Below are 22,092 nucleotides of genomic sequence, written 5' to 3'. Positions count from 1 at the left end.
GTGTTTTAAATGTGCTAAAAATAACACCCTTTATAGGCCGTTCTTAAATTTGTTGAGCACCAAAGTCGTCACTTAAGAATTACTGATCCTTCATCAGGATGGTTTAAAGATTATTTCTACAAAGTTTCAATAATGTACTCAAAATGTGATTTAAACGTGACAGTGGCACCCCCTTTTCCCCAAAACAAAGGTGAAAGCTACTCAAGGTTTTGGGGTTTGTATACAGTACGTAACATACTGCAGTCGGTAATCATACTGACTCCAATCAGCTTATGCCAATTACCGAAAAATTGCCGATATTGGTCAAGCACTGATATATTTTGTGTGTGTGTTGTTCATAAAGCATAACATATTCTCTCTGCTCACTCCCTTCCCCCCACCCCTCTCCCTCCCCCTCTCTCTCCCACCATTCCCCCTCCTCCCCTTACCCCTCCCTCTCTATTAAGGGGACTGTTAAGGACTGACAGTTTCGTTTTAAATTTAAAACAGGTTCTCAAGAGTGTCGCATGTACGAATCCGATTCGGAGTGATCTGAAAGGTCGCTGCATGTGTGAGCATGCATGCATGCATGAAGGCAGACCGTTGTCAAGTAAGTAGCATGGGTTTTAAATGTTTCCACCCGGATTTATAGAGAACTCAAAGGTTAAAAAGAAAATGTTGCTGTTTGGGCATGTTTTATTGCCCTTCCATTCCCTTCCCCTCCCCTCACACTGCCTTGCCTTCCCTTCCCCTCATGCTGCCTTGCCTTACCCTCCCCTCACACTGCCTTGCCTTCCCTTCCCCTCATGCTGCCTTGCCTTCCCTTCCCCTCATGCTGCCTTGCCTTGCCTTCCCTTCCCTTCCCCTCACACTGCCTTGCCTTAACCTCCCCTCAAGCTGTCTTCCCTTCCTGTCACCCTGCCTCCTCCACTCCCCCTCCCTCACGCTGCCTTCCCTCCCCCTCCCCTCATGCTTACCTCCACCCAAACTCCCTCCCCCACCCCACTTCCCCTCCCCCCTCTCCTCACCCCCATCCTCCTCACTCCCACCTTCCCTCCCAGAGTGTATAGCGACATTTGGTGAGGAATCAAGTCAGCGAAGTGACTGGTTGTATTTGCTGGTGAGGAATAAAAGAGAGATTAGGTTGTATTTTAATCAAAAAAAAAAAATTGAGGTACTTTTAAGTGCTTCATTGTCAACAAACGTAACATTTTTTTGTAATAAGAGAAATGGGAGACTTGTATACTAATAGTAACAGCGAATAAAAAAGACATTTCATTGCTTTCAATGGCTTAAAAAAATTTTTTTTAATGCAGTTTAGCAAGTTTTACAATATTCCGCACCGCTTTAAAAGAAAACGATAAAAACATCCTGAGATCAACCACAAAAGGGACGAATTATTATATTTCCGGCAAGAGGAGATAAATGCGATATTTCTTGTTAACTTTCATTTCTCTAGAGTTTAAATTAATGTGTTTTACCTCAAAGGACGACGTCACAAAAAAATGAAGTAAACCTCGCATAGAGATTAGCAACTCCAGATTGCCAGGAGCAAATTTGAATATATATATGTATGTATATATATATATATATATATATATATATATATATATATATATATATATATATATATATATATATATATATATATATATATATATATGTATATATATATATATATATATATATATATATATATATATATATATATATATATATATATATACTAATTAGAGCATAAATAAGGAGCAAATGTATATATATATATATATATATATATATATATATATATATATATATGTATATATATATATATATGTATATGTATATATATGTATATGTATATGTATATGTATATATATGTATATGTATATGTATATGTATATATATGTATATGTATATATATGTATATGTATATGTATATATATGTATATGTATATGTATATATATGTATATGTATATGTATATGTATATGTATATATATATATATATATATATATATATATATATATATATATATATATATATATATATATATATATATATATTGTTACGGCTGTGGAAATTCACATTTCACCATGAAGGGCCCGTAGGTGAGATATCTCTAAGTACATGTGTAGTTAGCCCAACCCCGTTGTATAGAGGGATTTATGTGATCCATTCGGGCTGCAACACTTTGAGTTAGCCATTTTTTCTGTTCTATCTTTATTTTGAACCAACCACGTCTCAACCGCCATCATACATAACCACCACGCCAGCCATCGTCACCAACTGCAACCACGCTCCAACCCTCGGACAACAACAACAACAACGCCAACAGCCACGACCTTTACCTTCACAACTCGCTCCCACATCATCGCATCACCGCCATTCCCAAACGGCACCATAACCATCAAACCACCACCGAAAACCCTCCACCACCTTCACCTCTCTCCTTCTACGGCCATTCCCGCACCACCTGTGAGCACTGGGCGTCGGGCTGTCTCGGGCCCGTTCGGCGATTGGTGCCGAACGCACCGAGCTGCGAGCGCAAATAGCGACCTTTCCGAGGGAAAATTCGGATCAAGAACGCTACACGCCCACTTTTCCTCCGTCCAATTAGCAAGCGCGGGGCGGCTTGGCCCCGCCTCCAGGCGCGTCTGTGTGAAATCGATATATGCAAATTCTAGGATCAGGGGAGGTTCACGCCCCCGTTTCCTCCGACCAATGGGCGAGCGTGGCTCTGCCCCCGAGGTCATCCTGATCCGAATATTTGTTTATTAGATGCTCCTGCTCGCCTATAAGAAAGCAAGCGCAGGGCGAATGGAGGAGTTGAGTTGGGTTCTGCAGTCGGCTGAGGAGAGTGTCATCAAGTTGGGTTCTGGAGTCGGCTGATAAGAGTTGCGGGAAGAGGCAAAGGAGCTCGGGTCCGAGGCGAGAAGGACGGCGGTCTGCAACGAGGTCGCGGTGTGGGATCGCTCATCGCGGGACCCAAGCCAGCCAGCCATTCTCCTCCCCCAGGGCATCAACAATTCCCCCTTTCCCCTGCGCTGAGATAGTGCAAAAAGGGGGCCCCGTTCCCACCTCACTCCAAACGTCGTGCCAACGAAACCCGCCAAGGAGCACGGAGTCGGGGCACAGCCTTGCGGCCACATTTGCGGCTTGACCGCCAACGCGTCACGAGGACGCGGGTAGGACCCCCCCCCCCGGTCTCGCGGACCTGGCCGCTCCTCCAGGTCGCGCGCACATTTGGCCTACAGGCCTGTCTGCCCCATTGTCTATGAGGGTGGCTTCTTTCCTTTGCTTTTGTGTAAATCTGTGTTGGCGCCATCTGCGAAGTGGAACTGTATAAGTGTTGCCGTGTGTGCGTGTAGTCGGTATTAACTCTGCGTCGTTGTTGCTTTTGTTTTGGTTGCTGTATGTGCATTTTGACTGTTTGGCTGTCTATATGTGCTTTCCGTGTGCCGGGAAATAAATGTGCTTTGTGTGAACTGTTTTCCCGTTTTGCTTCGTCTTTTCTTTATTGACCCTCCATCCTGCTTCACGTAAAGGGTTCGTAGTGGGTGCAAAACGCCCGGTAAATAATCTGAACCCTCGAGGTCGACGATAACACCGCTCGGTTATCCCGATAGTACGGAACGGGCCGCCCAAGCGGCTCGTGTCCGGAGTCGACCTGCGGCGAGGTACGATCGCCCGGTTTACTATCCGCGTGGGTACTTAGGTATGTCGAGTTTAGTGAACAACCCTATCCTACGCGGGTGGCTGATTGGCACGATTGTGGTGAGGTCGAAAGGCCCACCCGTGACTGGCTCCGGGTGATAGTTCCCGGAGGGTCACGACTGAATTGTCCGTCCGGTGGGCGACGTGCCGCAATCTGAGTTACGTGGCCGTCCGCACGCCGGCTGGCGCGAATTCGCAACAATATATATATATATATATATATATATATATATATATATATATATATATATATATATATATATATATATATATATATATATATATATATATATATATATATATATATATATATATATATATATATATATATATATATATATATATATATATATATATATATATATATATATATATATATATATATATATATATATATACATGTATATATTTGTTTTTTTTTTGTTGTACAGGAACATCCAACCACTTTCTGTCCTCGTACAAATCCCCTTCACACTGTGATATGATTGGTTTTTAAAATTGCACATGGAATTACGTATCCATAACCCTAACCCTAAAATTTACCCACGCAAACAGCGATGATTTGAAATCAAACTAAAATTAAAACATACTTTTTGGGGTAATTTCATGTCTTTGAAACCGATTCTGACCATATTTTGATTAGATCGCTTATGTAATTTGTAATTCGTGTTTATAATCGAAAATTTTCTCCTCATTTATGCTTTTAATTAGTTGATTTTTTTTTGTCCTACAAGAACATCTGACCACTTTCTGAACTCGTATCAAAGCCCCTTCACAACTTCATACTGTGATATATGATTTGGTTTAAAATCGCAAGTGAAATTGCATAACCCTAACCCTAACCCTGATTTATAAATCGATGTTTATCAAGTATACACGTAAATTCATAACCCTAATACCTTGGCCCTGCAAAACGAACCCTATATTCAAACGTGGAATAAAGAAACTATTATATATAAAATTGAGAAATCGAACCAGCTGAATATAAAATATATATATATATATATATATATATATATATATATATATATATATATATATATATATATATATATATATATATATATATATATATATATATATATATATATATACACACACACACACATACCTGTCACAGTGTTTGGCTGTTTACGTGTTCGTCATGTATCTCCTCCAAAGCTGTGTACGATCACATGACCTCTTTGACCCGACATCCGTGGGACTTTTCTTTCTGATACTATAAATGGTGTCCCTTGTTATTTAGAAAATGTATTTAGAAAATATTTTCACATCTCTTTTGCTAACTTAGTATGATGTTTCATGTCAAAAGGTTAGAGTATGATATTGAAAGGATGGTCCAATAAAACGACCTTTTTTAATTTCTAGTACTGTACACTAAAAGTTTTACTGTACACTAAATTTTGCCGGAATTGGTCCGAGTTCGAGTCCGAGTCCTTAGCATTCCGAGTAAGGGTCCTGAAGAGTTGAGTCCGAGTCCCGCTAAAAATGGACTTGAGTCTCGACTCGAGTCCGACATCACTGGAATAAACTCGAATGGCACTCGGTAGAGTGCATACCTCTGCTAGGATGAACAGTTTGTTTGGTACCCCAATGAAAGCCTGGATCTGGATCCGGACCTGAACGAAAATTGAATCAGCTTATTCTGGTCACATATCCAACTCATCTCCCGAGTTTTGTCATAACTCGTCTTCAGCTTTCTTACACATCGTTTTTGTACCGATCTCTCAATGGTGAAGAATCACTTGAAAAATTTTAAAATTCTCCCATCCTGATCCAGATTCGGATCTTCACCAAAATTGAATGATTTCTTCTTTGTTACACATCCACCCTATCCAGCAATTTTTTTCCGAATCCATCCACAACTTTTTTGAGATATCCTGTTCACAAACAGACAGACAGGGCTGAAAACATAACCTCCACCCACCTTCGATGGTGGAGGTAATTATGGTAGTATAACTTGTCATCATTTTTTGTGCTCATTAAAAAAAAAATTTCATCTAGAGTCAAGGCTCATGGAAGAGCGAGAACACTGAACAGATTGGATGAAAAAATAAGAAGAAAGAGAGAAGAGGGAAAACACGAATAGTGAAGTTGAAGAGCAAAATATAGGGAGACTTGGACAAACAATGTATGGAGAGGAATAGAGGACAGGAAAGGATGCATGGAGTGGCCAGGATGGATACAGAAGGAAACTTCTCAGGTCAGAAGTATGCTACTGGAAATTGTTCAGGAGGAGGGCTTGGGGTGGGGGAGTAACTAGAGTTGAAAAGATCATGGTTTTGGATTGGGGATGATCGGAGAGAGTGGTGAACAGTTGTCTTGAAGATCCTGGAGGGAAGAATCGGATTGAAGTGAATGTGGAAGTTGGTTCCACAGTTGGGAAAAAATAGGAACAAATGAGTGGAGGTGAGCAGTGATCTTAAATTTAGACAGGTTCACCATAAGGGGGTTGATGATGGATCGTGTGCACCCTGCATTAACCTGGGGGGAGGGGGACAAGGCACTGAAAGAGCAGAGGGTGCAATACCAGAAAGGAGGCAGTAGAAGACAGAGAGACCCCCAAGCTGACTCCAATGGAAAAGTAATAAGCTCATAGAATCAGCTTCAGCAGGGGAGCGAACCCAGAAAGGAGAGCAGTATTCTATCAAGCTGTGGATGAAAGACTTGGAGGTGAATAGGAGTTCAGGTGTGCCAAGGAAGGACTTTGTACGATGGAGGATGCTCAGTCGGCGACTGCCTGTTGAGGCCAACTTTGAAACATGGTTTGCCCGAGAAAAATCATGGCTGATAGTGAGACCTAGACTTTGAATGACTGAATTTCTTCAAAAGGATTGTTAAGAAAGTAGATGAGAGGGTTTGTCAGAGAGAGAGAGAGAGAGAGAGAGAGAGAGAGAGAGAGAGAGAGAGAGAGAGAGAGAGAGAGAGAGAGAGAGAGATAGAGATAGAGATAGAGATAGAGATAGAGATAGAGATAGAGATAGAGATAGATAGATTTGTCAGGATTAAAAGACATACAGTATTCCAAGTGTTTGACCAGTTTGTGATTTTTGTCAAGATCTGAAGAGAGCGAAGAGGCTGCAGCCTGCCTGTCTGAAGGATGAGTGATATCATGGCACAATGTGAAGTCATCAGGAAATAAATAAAGGCGATTTTTACATTTAGTCAGAGAGATCATTGATGAAGATCAGGAATAGGACTGGGCCCAGAACACTGCCTTGGGACACTCCAGCCTAAACAGGGGGAGGAGATGAAATGATTCTGTTGAGAGAAACACGTACAAGAGTAGAGAAAGTCAGTAAGCCATTTGTGGAGTTGACCTTGGATACCATAGGCAGAGAGTTTGGAGAGTAGGGTGGGATACAAGACTATCAAAAGCACAATATATGTCCAGAGAGGTGGTCCTGATATAATGTCTGACATTGAGGGCCTCCATCCATTGTTGGGTGAGTATAAGCAGCATGTCTTAGGTGGAATCACCGAGTTTGAATCCAAATTGGTGAGCTGAGATGAGGTTGATGGAGAAAATGAAGGATTTCCTATCAACTGCGATGAACAATTCCATGACCTTGTTGATGATTGGAAGTAAGCTGATATGTCTGCAATTAAGGGGATGAGTTTTTGCACCTTCTTATATAATGCAGTGATGTTGGCTGATTTTTAAGTAGATGGAAGATTATTTAAGACGAACAAATTATTTAAAACGTCATGAGAATAAAAAACATATATATCGACTCATATAAAGTCACCTACCTGTATGACATAACCTCAGAAATATCACAGTTATTTAGTTGTTCCAGTGAATATATTTATCAACTATAAATTTCATCATTCACTTGAAGGTCAAACCTTATTGAAGTTTTTATCAGAGTTTTACAAAGAAGAATTACATGATAAAAATTATTAATTCCCTCATGTTTATATGAATACTTTTTCACATATTGTTTTTCAAGTTGAATTTTAACAGTGTTTTAATGCATTGTAATTGATATATACAACATCTGAGCTTTATAGCTCTCAAAAGGAAAATAATTTACCCACAAAATGCAGCGATTTAAGGAGTAACCACAATACATTACATTTAGTACCCGTCTTATATAAATCATGATGTATTCACTACATTTCGCTGGAAATAAAGCACCTTAAAGATCCTATAACTCGAATTCTTATTTCACATTGAGTATGCCAATCGAAGCAGGAACAAAATGAGATATTGTTGGTATTAAAATGTTATCAGGTTCAGTTTCAATCATTACATACTATTACACCAGTTATTACAAGCCTTTTTAAGGTTATTAGGAACACAAATTTTGGTGGTTAAAGTTAATATATCTATAAATGAACTGAGACCATGCCTCCATCAATCACATGATCCCTCTAGGGGTGTATAGTGTAAATGCAGCTCAGATTATCGACAATTATATTGGAATTCGCATTGCACCTTACACAAGTGAGCTGTCCCTTTGGGGCCTCGAACACCTGGGTTTTAGTTGTATTCATACCTTTCATCATTCCCTCGACAAAAATAGGAAACAAAATGTATGACTAATCATTACCATCATAATCATTACCAGAAATCATTATTTACACCACCAATTAGGAATGATGCTGTGCAACCAGACCAGTCCATCACCAGCTTTTGGGGACAAGGGTTGATCGCAATATGAAGAGATGTTATGATGGTCGTGTGGGAAATGGCTGACATATAACTTCAGTCTTCAGAGAAAGGTGAATGTGAGATCAAATGTTTTGCCAAATTTAGGAAATCTCATTGCTATTTGATTCAAATCTGCCTTTGATTGAGCTTTCCATGTAGGTACTATCACCTGCAAACAATTTCCTTTGATATTTGCTAGTTATCTTGATGAATTGAAAGGTTTTCTGTCAATTCGTGTTTTAATGAAGAAATCTGTATAAGTTTCTGTTTATATGATCAAACAGCCTCCTTTTTGCCAATGTCTACACATTTTCTTCTTCAGTAAATGTTTTAAACATGAGCTGATTAATCACAATGGTGACCTGTTGTTGCTGGTGTTACCATATCCTGGCCATGTTTCAGATCATGACATAGATCACTAGTGCATAGTGGGAAAATAATGCCAGAGCCTGGATGGATCTTGGAAAAGATGCTCATCTGGTATCTTCAGCATCTACCAGCCAATTATGGCAGAGAGGACCCAAACCCCACAGATGGTACATTGATTGATGTACCACCCTACCTGTAAAGCACAAAACACCTGCTAAGAAAAGTGCATTGGAAATCCAGACTCCATAGCCTAATGGTTAGAGTGTCTGTCAGTGCCAGATTTATGGTGGTGGAGGCCCTGGGGCACATATGGGTGGTGGTGGCACTTTCTGCCAACAACAATGAAGTAAAGCAGTGGTTTTCAACCTTTTTCACTGATGGTACCCTAAAGTCTTAAATCTTATTCTGTGCACCCCTATTAAATTTTCCATTTGTATAGTTGCATTTAGAACATTGCAGGCACCACAACTTAAATTAATAGATAAAATACATAATTTCAGGAGTGTTTTTGCGAATTTTACTACCACCAATGGATTCCAGACATAACGAAAGATTGGCAAAGCAGGCAAATTACCTGTCAAAAATTTATTGTATTACTGTTACAACTTCCAAGATACATTTGATTTAATTTGAGTAATGGAACTGTAAGTAACAAAATAATGAAACGAGAAGCATTGCTCTATATATTCCTGGTTTCGGATTCGACCAACACAGAAAGTAACGATAAAAAGAGCAATCAGCGATTGCAGACCCTCACCAGGACTTGTTTTGTGTGGTGCATTTTGTGTGGTGTTTGTGCACTGGTGTGTTAAGCAATTAATAAGAGACATAACTAGAACTGTCACTTTATAACTGCTCGCAGTGATGACTGGGTACCAAGGCGTCCTGCTTTGATGCAACCCCGCTTTGATAGGACACTTGGCCCTGACCCATGACGTTTATTATTATTCAATTGAATTTAGAATGGGATTAAAACAAATTCAATTCAAATCATATGGAAGACCAAATAGGTACAGTCCTGCAATGGAGTGATCTGAAGGAACCCAAACAAGCAAAAAGCAGAGATGGGAGTCATCAGGAGAAAGCTCGATACGATTCACATTTCAGCTGCTATTCCTCAACCATCAAACCCATCCAGGTACAGCCAAGTGAACCATATTAAAAACAAACAAAAAAAAAATCAAAAGGAACCCAGATCAAAAAATATATAATTCTGGCTGCCAGATAATGTGTCTGCTCAGGTTGAAATTTGAAATACAGTAGACTAGGCGTAAGTCGGCAGCGTGTAACTCGTCACTTTGCCTAAGTCGGCAGCGTCAAAAAGTCGCAAATTTATCTCATGTTAAGTCCCTATGAATAAAGGGTCATCCCTCTGTAAGTCGTCATCTCTAAGTCGTCACTTCGTCTAAGTCGTCAGATGTTGTCCGTTCCCACGTAATGGAAACTCAAGTAAATTACCACTCCTAACTCGTCACACGGAACTGCTGCCTCGTGAGAATCCCGATTTCATGGAATCGTGACGCTCGCTCATTAGTTTACACCGCCAGTGATAGGCTATTTATAACTGCGTACACACGTTGATCGCACTGCAGGCAGGACAATGGTGACTAAGTGTAAGCTTACAACTAAAACCTACCAAGAAAAATACGACATTATCCAGTTTTGCGAGGCAAACCCACTGATGAAGAAAACAGCCATAGCTGAGAAGTTGGACATCAAACGGCAGACATTGAACGATATCTTGAAGAATAAGGGCACGATGTTTGGACAAGTGGAGAAGATCGCAAGGCCGGTGGTAAGTGTGAAACGCGTGAAATGTGTGTCCTTTGAAGATGTCGATGACGCGCTCATCATCTGGTTTCGGCAAATGTCGGCTCAGCCAAATATTCGGTTGGACGGTGAAATGTTGCTGCTGAAGGCACGTAAATTCGCTGCGGACCTTGGGCATGATGATTCCGAGACCTTGCCGATGCACTGGATAGACAGATTCAAGGTGAGGTGGAATCGGCAAGGTCAAGAAGTGCGGCGAATCAGGCAGCGTGGATTCGGCAGTGGTGCACGACTGGAAGGATGGCAAATTGAAAGATATCTTGGAAAGGTATCAGCCTCGGGACGTGTACAATGCCGATGAGACTGGGCTTTTCTGGCAGATGCTGCCAGAAAAGTCTCTGGGGTTCGTTGGTCAATCCCATCATGGTGATAAGCAGGCGAAGTTGTTGTCTTACAGTTGTTAATTATCTTTACTTTTGATAAACTGATTCATGAATTCCATCTTTGCTTGATCACTTTCCAACTCACCAATGAACCCCCACCTATGCCCCGAGGATTGTGTTTTCCTTTTGGTACAATAGCCGGCTCTCACACATACGTGTCCAGGCCACGCGCGACTTCATCCTTCACCCCACAGTCATCATGAATGTTCACATACGCGTAAGTCGTCACATTTCTAAGTCGTCACTTTTTTCTCGGTCCCGATGGTGACGACTTACGCCTAGTCTACTGTATATATTCCCCATCCCTACTACATCAAAATTCTGAAATTTCATATCAATTGATTGAGCGGTTCAAGAGAAAGAATGTTTTTTGAGATTTTTGCTCAATGCAATATGGCTGCCAGATCATGTGGCTTATCAATTTTTTGTGAATACATTGGTATTTTGAAGGTTTGGGGAACGTTTATGTGAAGTTTCCCCTTAATTTGTCCAGCTGTTCTAGAGGAGAAGATGTATATAGGTTTTATGGTAAATCCAATATGGCTGCCAAACCATGTGACCTATGACATCATGTGTGCAAACCTTTAGTTTGTCTTGGATAGGCGGTCATACTTGTAAAGTTTCGCCTCGATCTATTCAGCCAAGTCAGAGAAGAAGAATTTTGAAGGTTTTTAAAACAACAATATGGCTGCCAAATCATGTGACCAATGACATCACATGTTTGTTTTTTTCTGTCCCCATTTTATCCCTAGATGACCAACAAAGACTTTCATACTGATCAGATGTAGCATTCTATATATGCAATTATGACGTCATAACAAAGGCACCTTTGATGTCAAAAAAATCACTTATTCCCCATGAGGAATACTTGCCGTGTGCCAAGTTTCAATTTTTTCCTTTGTGTGGTTTCAGAGATAGAGGTCCAAATTTTTTTTTTTAACATGGCTGCCACAACACATGAAATATGATGTCATAATTATCAATAAAACATTCTACGTCAGTATTTGCTCCTATGGTGAAAATTCCGTCTCAATCCGACAAGCAGTTGCGGAGAAAAATACTAAAGTTCTGTGCGGACAAACAGACAAATGAAAAATCATGCTTAGCACGACACTTGGCGAATTAGTTGACCTTTCCGTGTGGTGGTCCAAGCTGTAATGTCATGGAATGTGTGGTGTTTATTTGTTCGTGCATTAATAAAATGACGCGACGTCACAAATAACAATTATCAGGCGCGCGTTGTAATGGTAACGGCAGCAGATTGAAAATTTTCACAACTCATTTAAAGCCACCATGTGACATTCAAGAACTTATCATCGGTGCTTGTTGCCTTCATTCTGATCATAGATAATATTTGAAAATACCTTGGAACATTGCTTTTCAACCAGCTTTACGATCCCGTTATCAGGTTTGAAATATGTTGTGAAACAAAAAATATGTATTTTACATGTTTTTCATGTTTTTGGTGACCCTGACCTTGACCTTTGACCTTGGGTCAATTTCGATCAAACTTTGTACACATGTTAATATTACATGCATAAATAGACAGTATAAGTTTCAATATAATAACCGCTAAACTCTTTGAGAAATAGCCATGTGTGATTTACAAAATTCCCCATTGGTTTATAATGGGCGATAATATAAAGTGATGCAGAATCCAGATCCTGATGTTGAACATCACCAGAAGTCACATATCTTTTTGCACTGTGGATTTCTATCAGCTGTTAAAATTTCATCCAAATCGGTTAAGAATTGTGACCTGTAGAACGAATAGAATTTTTTTTTATCACGCCAATAGCTAAAAACTTTGACGTCATGCGCTTGCGAAAACTGTGCATAATTTGTACCAACATGCATTTTAAAACATTTAGATATTCCATTGAAGTTTGTTTTGGCGTCAACAGGAAGTCGCTACGACTTCTGGTCACTGAGTTATGTCCAAAAATGTGTTTTCACGTTGTGTGACGTCACGTCGTGACATTTAGTCCGATTAAGACGGGGTTTGGACGCGGACCGTCTCAGCTGGATTGCCTATCAGGTGTAAAAATTTAAGAACGACTGGTCCAGCCGTTTGGGCTGTAGATGACCGGACAAACAAACAAACCAACAAACAAACGGAACAGACCAACATACTTGACAAAATCGAAGATTTCGCCAAGTAATAACCTGATGTACATACATGAAGTAAAAACATGCATATAGCTTATCTTCATATTTAATACATCAGGGTTATACACCTGGGATCATTCCAATTGTCAGGTCAGGTTATATCTGTGACCTGCTACAGGTACCATGTAAACCTGTACGAACATGTTCCATGGTCGGGTTGACGGCGACTTAACCGTCTCCCCCACCAGGTTTTCTGGTGAGGAGGGTGTTTGGATATGTTTGGATAGGGGTGAGAGAGGGGAGGAGGGAAAGGGGGAGATGGGTGAGGCATTCCGGCAGATGTGATGCCAAGTTTATCGTCCATCTGAGAGATGGCACACACATTGATGAATCACCCTGCCTGTGAAACGCCAGGATGATAGTTTATAGCTGGGGCAGGATTCAAACCCAGGCTACACAAAGCAAGCATGCATACCTCTCAGCTTTCCTGTCATGAAATGGCGATTCATTATTTCATAACTGAAAACATTTTATACTCATTGTGATCAAATAATTTATTTTGCCTTCCTCCCTCCAGTATAGAACTGTGGTATCGCCATTGAAATGTGAATGTGTGCCAGCGGCTTCACCAAGCAAAACGGTTGAAGAAACATTTAAGTTTATTTGTGTTTATCTTTGTTGATGTGATGGGTCGTATAATGGAAGATTGAACAAAAAGGGGAGATGTCGGGGAAAATAAAATTTCACATTTCACTGAAAATATATATAAATATTTATATATATTTTCAGTGAGCCAGCCACTGCCTGTTGCATCGCAGAACAACACGTGGCCAACGCAGGTGATTGACCCCTGAACTTTGTTGAAGTCGATCAGTATTCAGCGACAGTACGAATATTGTGGCGTACTCACCAAGTGGCTTAAGCACTCCAATGAAACAGTTGATGTGAAACGGCTCGCTTGGCATGCAATGAGCATTCACTGAACCGTCATGTTAAGCATACACCTCCCAGAGACGCCCAAAATGTCAAATATGTCCAAAATGGAGAAACTAACTTTTCTAGGAGTCGGAACTGCTTGTAAGTTCGATTCTGGAGTTTAGATTTTGTAATTCTGTTTAGTTTAAGAGATTGTCATGGTGATTGCATGTGCGGAAATGAAATAAAGCAACGAACGCTGATGTCTCGGGGCATTTACAAGCATTACAATGTACACAGCGATTCGTAGCTATGATGAACAGGCATTAAATAATATGAGTGAGGAAAGTGAAAAAATAAACTTTCTCATGAAGAAATTGTTGCGGCCTTTTCCAAGTCAAGGCATGGTTGAGCATGCCAAAAAACATGGTGGCTTCAGACCCCAATGAGGTTACCTAGGATACGCCTTAAGACCCCCATCGAGAGCAGTGACTGAGGATGCACCCGATGAAGGATATAATTAAATAAGGTAGTTAATTACCTTCAAAATGGATGTTTTAATTAACCCAAACACCCAATTTTCACTCTTGCACTTTCTTGAAGTTTTCTTAGTGTGCATGCAAAGTTTCAGGCTGCTTGGTTATATGGTTTTGGAGTTATGGAGGAGACACACATTGACACACACACACACTGATACGCACACACACACACACACACACATGTGTAAGTGTAAAGAAGTACCTCATTACCGCCTCGGAGAGTTCCAAGTCAATGATCGTGGGTACACGGGGTGACAGTCACAGTACGAGTCTCATCCCTCAAGGGAAGCCCATGTTATAATATCTTTAAAAATGGGATGTGCTGTTTGAATGTACCCCCATTTCGTTCATTCCTGCACAAATGCTGGCAGATAGGACGTCCAGTTTTATATCCATCCAAAGGATGGCAAATGCTGATGAATCGACCTGCCTATGAAACTGTGGGAGGTTAACACCCTATTTCCACCCTTTATCCCTCAAGTCCTCCTCTTACTTATTGAAGGCTTTTAAACAAGCTGATGGTCATGTAATTCACATGGTATGTGAAGTAAATAAACATTCGAGGTGATTAAAATTGGCTTGGTGGAGTAAAATGTCTGCGTATGTAATTAATTCGTTTGGAGGCTGCCAGGGAAATTCCCGTAAGATTTTTTTTTTTTAATTCTTTTTATTCAAGTTATTTTGTACATGTACACTTTAATATACACCTTGCAAAAATTCCTTTGTGAGGGGAAGGAGGGGAAGGGTGGAGGTCGGAGGAGCGGTGGGGTGGGATAATGGAGGGGAGTAGGTGGGAGGAGGGACCCGGAGTTGCCTAGCAACACTGGGTACCTTAGCAAGTATATTATAAGAGTGATATGTTGTATTAAGAAGAAACAGCTATCCATCCGCTCGGCTCATTTCTCATGACATGACTGAATGAAAGGTCCGTATGACAATGGGCTACAACAGAAAAATTAATGATGTTGATTCAAAAATCACAATAAATAATTACTGTTCTATTCAGATGAATGCATCTGGAATTCAGACAGCTCAGTGCTTTGCTACTTGACTAGCAAGTTAAACTTTTCATAAAACCTCCCTCATGAACTCCAAAACTAGGCAGGAATTGTGGCCATTGGAAGAACCAAATTGTCTGGAAACCCGTAATGAAAAGGATTGCATATAATGAAAAGCATATCAGAGACTACATTCAGACAGAACTTTATGTTATGCATCCCAATGTAAAGGCGATTCAGCAAATTAACTCAGAGAGTTCAAACCAACAGCCGAACTGAACCGACAGAGCTAAATGAGTGTCGTAAGCTTTTCAACCAATTTGAAAGCATTCAAAGGCTCGTATGCAACTGAATGAACGAATATTGTTCATCCAAACTCTATTTAGCTCATCATTTTTTTCTTAATTTGAGTGGTATATAAAACTGTTTCACCTATCAAAGTTTGTCTTCTCATGTGTTTGGCTTATAAGAGCAGACTATATGTTTTACTGCTTATCACATTAATTGGTGAACGAGGATTTGCGAAGTGATAGAAAATATTGTTCTTCAAGGCTCCAGATCTTCACAGAAGCGCTGAATCAAAACGGTATAAATCCAGTATAAACCCTAGCAGGAAAGCAAAATGGCAAACTTGTAGCATGCATGACATTGTCCAAAATATAAACTGCAATGGCTGCTATCTCTGGCTACGAGCTAATTGGATTCAACCATATTCCTTTGTGCAATCTCTTTATATAAATCTCTCTTGTCTGTTCGTTCCGCTTGATGCTGGCCGACTGACCCAACCTTCTTCTTTTTAAAACATTGCATATGAACTGGTTCCCAGGTGTCCTTGCATGTAGTATTGTCTCATACTGCGTGGACCACCTTATTGCTAGGGTCAGCTCTCAAAGTTACCCAACCATGACATCATGTGCCGAATGAATTGTGTTTACTTGGCGTTGCTATTTGTTTAATTGCTCTTTCAATCTTTTGTAGACAGAAATCTAGGCTCATGGAGGAACGAAACGACGACAGAGGGCAGCAGATTCACAGACTACCAGGATTGAAATGGAACAGGGAGACAAATATTGCGTGTACTGTAGTGTAGTCAGATTAGCTTTGACTTTAATTTATTTGTTTTTGTTGTTGTTGTTGTACACTTGAATGCACTTGATCCCTAATGTTCTGCTTTTCTCTGATGGTGGGAAATGTTTGCATGATCTCATTAGATTGATTTAACATTGGTCAGCTGATGTAGGTGTCACGAAACATGTGATTTATTAATTACATATTTCTTTCAAGAGTTGTCCAATGTTTTTTTGGATACAAAGTCAAATTTTATGGAAGAGCTAAAACGCTGAATGAATCAGGATGAAACAGAACAAAAGAAAGAAAAGAGAGAGCGGGAGGTGGGGGGGGGGAGTTGACACCAACAGTCGGGTTAAAGGACAAAATGGAGGGAGACTTAGACAAATAAGGAAGTGGGGAGAAATGAGAGGTAGGGGAGGACACATGGGGTGTACAAGATGGATCCAGAAGCAAATTCTCAGGAAGCAAAAAATAGAAATTGGAAAGGAGTTGGGCTTGCAGTGGGGGGATGTGTTAAGGAGGCTTTTTTGTTCAGGATATGATGTTTTTGGGTGGAAGAAAATCTGTAATGTTGATGAACAGGTGCCCTGAAGACCTTAAAGAAAGGCTGAGATTGAAGAGAATGAATGCAAAGTGTAAGTTGATTCCACAGGCAGAAAAAAACAGGAATGAATGAGTGGAGGTTTTCAGTGATTGGGATTTTGGGAGTTTCACCAGAAGGGGGTTGCTGGTGGACTGTGTGTGCCCTACAGAAACCTGGAGGGAGGGAGGGGGATAAAGCAAGGAAAGAGCAGTGGGTCCAAGACCAGAAAGGCGGGGGTAGTAGTCAGAGAGACCACCGACCTGTCTGCGATGGGAGGATGGTAGGCCCATAAAGACTCAGCTTCATTATGGAATATTCCAATTATCTTGAAGACTTTGGTTTCCATGGCATTAAGCTGAGCAAGGTGTGATACAGGGGAGCCAGCCCAGAAGAGAGAGCAGTACTCCCTCATACTGTGGATGAAGGCCTTCTGGGTGGACAGGAATAAGTTCAGGTGTGTCAAGGAAGGACTTTGTCTGACAGAGGATGTGCAGTCAGCAACTGGTTTTGGAAGCCAACTTTGAAATGTGGTTTTTCCAAGGCAGATCATGGCTGATACTGAAACCAAGTAGTTTGAGAGACTGAACTTCCTCAAGAGGATTGTTTAAAAAAGTAGATGGGATGGTTTACCATCGTCTTTTCAGAGAGAAAGAGAGAGAGAGAGAGAGAGAGAGAGAGAGAGAGAGAGAGAGAGAGAGAGAGAGAGAGAGAGAGAGAGAGAGAGAGAGAGAGAGAGAGAGAGAGAGAGATAGATAGATAGATAGATAGATAGATAAATAAATATGTTTTTGCACAGTCAGAGAGATCATTGATGAAGATTAGGAATAGGACTGGGCCCAGAACACTGGGCTGGGCTCTCCAACCTCAAAAGCAAGAGGAGATGAAAGGATTCCATTGAGAGACACACGTTGGCTATGGGAGTAGAGGAAACCATGTTTGGAGTTGGCCTTGGATGTGACAGGCAAAGAGTTTGGAGAGCAAGGCAAGGTGCCAGACTGTATTGAAAGCTTGAGATATGTCCAGAGAGACAGCCCTGATCTTATGTCTGACATTGAGGGCCTCCATCCATTGTTGGGAGAGTATAAGCAGCATGTCCAAGGGAGAGTGACCGAGATGAGGTCGTTGGAGGAAAGGAAAGATTTCATATTAACTGCGATGATGGATTCCATGACCTTGCTGATGATCAACAGTATCGTTAATGGGAGTGGTTTTTGCACTTTTATGTTTGTAATTCAGTGATGTTGGTGGATTTCCAAAACAGATGGAAAATCACCTAGGGAAAACGTTAGGGTGAAATGTAGAGTGGATGTGAAAAGAGCAGCAGAGCAGGTTTTTAGGATACGTGAGCTGATGCCATCTGGTACATTTGCAGAATCTGAGTCGAGGGTTGCAAGAAATTTCTCCACCTTATCGATTACAAGGGATGCAGAGTCCAGGATCAGTTGGTTTTAACTGGGTAGGATGGGTACAGAGGGCGAGGGGCTGTGGACACAACATATCGAAGCAAATACAGGATTGAGCCATTTGGCTGTCTGACAAGTGGAGTTAGCTGTGTACCATTTGAAGAGAGGAAATAGATGGAGTAGGAGCATACTCAAGCGACAGACTTAACAAGGCACCACCAGGTTTTAGAGGGAGACAAGTTTGAAAGTTCAATCTTGAGGTTGGACAGATGTTTTCTGGACACACACTTGTTGCATGCTTTGTGGAATGATCTGTGATTGCCTTCAGTTGGGTTTGCTTTCCGAGGAAAAGTAGAGAAGTTGTTTTGGAGTAGTTGTCTCATCACAGGATTCAGTGTCCCATGGGTGGGAAAAAGGGTAGGATTATTGAAGACGAGATGGGATGAATCTGTGCATGAGAGAGAGCAGGTTTCTGTGGAAGAATTCCCTGGCTAAGTTAATATAAGGGGCAGTAGATATGGGAAACCATTCCTGAACTGAGATAGCTGCTTGCAGTCCCTGTCAATCTGCCTGAAAGAACTGTCAGACTTGCCAGAGCTGAGGCAGCTCTCTGAGAATATCTTGAGGTGTGACTCTAACAAGCCCATAATCAGATAATTCAATTGGTGCACAGGAGGAGCAGGAGACATTTGCAGGGAAGTTTGTCATCATCAAGTGAAGAAAAGAGGATTTGCCATTGGGAGAAATCTGGTTTGGAAAGGTCACATATTGAGTCTGTCTCATGGAGTCACAGAAGTCCTTTTCTGAAGTGTCATGGCTGGTGGGAGAGGTACTAATCAATTTGCATGATGACAATTGAAATCACCACGTATGAGGAAGAGAGATGGGATGATTGGTTAAACATTGGTCCATGTTGTTGAGAGAGAGAGAGAGAGAGAGAGAGAGAGAGAGAGAGAGAGAGAGAGAGAGAGAGAGAGAGAGAGAGAGAGAGAGAGAGAGAGAGAGAGAGAGAGAGAGAGAGAGAGAGAGAGAGAGAGAGAGAGAGAGAGAGAGAGAGAGAGAGAGAGAGAGAGAGAGAGAGAGAGAGATGGAGTCGCCACTATTTGGAGGATGGTACAACACACAGCCAAATAAGAGGTGAGAGAGGAAGGGAAGTCGCAGCCAAAATTACTCCTGTGGGTTGGGAGGTTTCAGATCAGTCCACGGACAGTGAGAAATTGATTTATTCTTGTAAAATGCAACTCTGCAACCAGGAAGGTGTTTAGGCCTATCAAATCTGAGGAGACAATTGCTGTGAAGAGACCAAGGAGTCAGGGACATCCTGTGGGAGGAAGGATTCTGTTAAACAGATGTTGTCAGGTTTATCAGCAATGGCCTGGATTGAAAGATCTCTCAGGTTGGAGTGGAGGCCTCAGTTATTTGAGGTCCACATGGTGAGGAACAGGGTTGGAGGTGCTGAGAGGGTGCAGGATGGGTGGGGGTTGTGAGTGTGTGGGATGGGGAGGAGGTTTGGTGGGTGAGGAATTTGATTGTCAAAAGCAGACAATCTTTGCAAACTTGACTTCTCAATGTTCCCAGATTGGATATATGGAGATAAAGATCATGAGATTGGTAGAATAAATTTTTGTTGAAGGCACGGAGAATGATGGTGCTGTTATAGTATGCAAGTAAGATTGATAGACGAAGTTCTTCGGTGAGACAGGTTTGTAAAATATGCCCTGTGGAAAAGAAGAAGAAGAATAAGAAAAAGAGAAATAGCCATGATAGTGGGGCAACTTAGCTAAATATAGCATAACAATTGTGCATTTTGTGAGGAAAGCACCAAATTTGGCACACTAGTAGCCTATCATATTATGAACAGATTTGGATATTGGGCCATCTCAAAATTTTTGATGTCAGTGGAAAATGGCTGCCACAGCCATCAGCGGCTGAATTTGAGATGGCCCAATATCCAAATCTGTTCATAATATGTTAGGCTACTTGTGTGCCATATTTGGTGCTTTCCTCACAAAATGCACAATTGTTATGCTAAGTTGCCCCACTGTGATAAAGAAGAACACGTGGAATACTCATGACAGAAAAAAGGAAAGTGAAGAAGCATTTTAATATGTTTTAAAAACTTTAAAAAGAAAGAAGCATCTCCTTCAATGAAGATTCAGTTTGGAGATATTGAGGAAAGAGAGAGATAGAGAATGAAGTACAGAAGGTTCAGGTAGAGGGTGAACGAGATCGTGTTTCGAAGTGAAAAAATAAGTCCATTGTTGTTTTTTTTGGAATAGAAGTGAGGGAATGGAATCGGATAACATTGAAAAGTCAGAAAGGACAAAACCTTTGGGGGGGAGGGAACGAGAAACTCAACCTCAAAACCGAGACCGGTTTTGCTCGCTGATTATCTGAGGACTCGGCCTGAGCTACACAAAAACGCATTTACCAATTCAGCACAACAAGGTACGATTTGTCGCAGAAAATTGCATGCAAACACAAACAGCAACACAGGGACAAAAGTATAACACAAAAACACGAGGAATCAAGTTTGGAAAACTTAGCTTTGATTGAGATGGAAGAAGCAGTTGCAAATTCCACCTCCACATGGAGCAAGCCGTGTTACAGATTCAACCTTGCAGAATTGATCTACTCAGGGAACCTTCGGATCAAATCCCATATACGTACCATTTTTGTTCGTCCATTGTCTGCTAATGGCCTTGTAATTCCATCATTACAAAAATTGTGGTTCTCTGTGAAAAAAGTTCTGAACAGTGAAATCATGTTTCATATTTATTTAATTTTATTCATTTCATCTCTCTGCCCTCTTTCCCCCTCCACCATCATCTCTTTCTTTCCAAACTTTAATCTCTTCTCTTGTCCCCATCCCATTCATCATAGTCCACCACTCCCTGCTTCTTCTCCTTACTGTCCTCATTATTCTAGCTGCTGGAGGGACCATAACTGGTCTCATTGCCGTTTCACAAGCAGATAACATGAACGCAGGAGGTTATTACCCTGGGATCATTGTAAGTTGTCGCTTGATGTATTTGGATAAACTAAAGAAGCTTTTTGTGCTTTCCTGTTAAAATGAAACCTTGTAAAATTGCTTCGTCATTACTAAGAGGAGATTTGTTTCACCACTTATTTGTTTTTGCCCGACCACCTGCAAAGCTCCTTTCAAAATGTATGTCAACCTCAAACAAATCTTTTAAAAGTTAATTATCTTTATTAGCTCTCACTGATCAATACTTTCAAATATGACATAATGTTGTTATTCCTGGAGTTGAACACATTTTTTTTTGTCTCGCAGCTTGGCTTTGGTGTATTTCTTACGGTTATTAGCCTTCACCTGACATCAAATCGCAGGCAGATGGTGAGTTCATCTGCACATGCATGTTATTGCAGTGAAGCTTTGCAATTTGTCGTTATTGTAAGAAGCAGCATTAATCATTGTTGTCAAAGAGGCTGTATTTCAAACGATATCAAAATGCAGTAGTACTTCTGGCCAAATTAGAAGAATATGGCTGTTTCAATGATTCTGAATCTGATTGCATTACTGACAAGGAACAACA

The 22,092-nt window shown here is 40.9% G+C and overlaps 1 protein-coding gene across 2 annotated transcripts in view; it reads left to right on the top strand.

Annotated features, from left to right (window-relative positions):
- Nucleotides 1-22,092, top strand: part of LOC147031249 (transmembrane protein 255B-like) — a 215,454-nt gene that overhangs the window by 73,768 nt on the left and 119,594 nt on the right. For both annotated transcript variants that reach the window (XM_085860361.1, XM_085860367.1), the window contains exons 2-3: nt 21,419-21,546; nt 21,831-21,893. In XM_085860361.1, coding sequence (XP_085716487.1) covers nt 21,419-21,546; nt 21,831-21,893 — 191 coding nt within the window. The remainder of the gene's footprint in view (nt 1-21,418; nt 21,547-21,830; nt 21,894-22,092) is intronic.

Source organism: Eptatretus burgeri, chromosome 2 (genome assembly GCF_056783735.1).
Source record: "Eptatretus burgeri isolate ZD-2024b chromosome 2, Ebu_testis_v1, whole genome shotgun sequence".
NCBI lineage: Eukaryota > Metazoa > Chordata > Myxini > Myxiniformes > Myxinidae > Eptatretus > Eptatretus burgeri.
The sequence above is the reverse complement of the archived record's forward strand: the minus strand, read 5'-3'. Positions and strand labels throughout refer to the sequence as shown.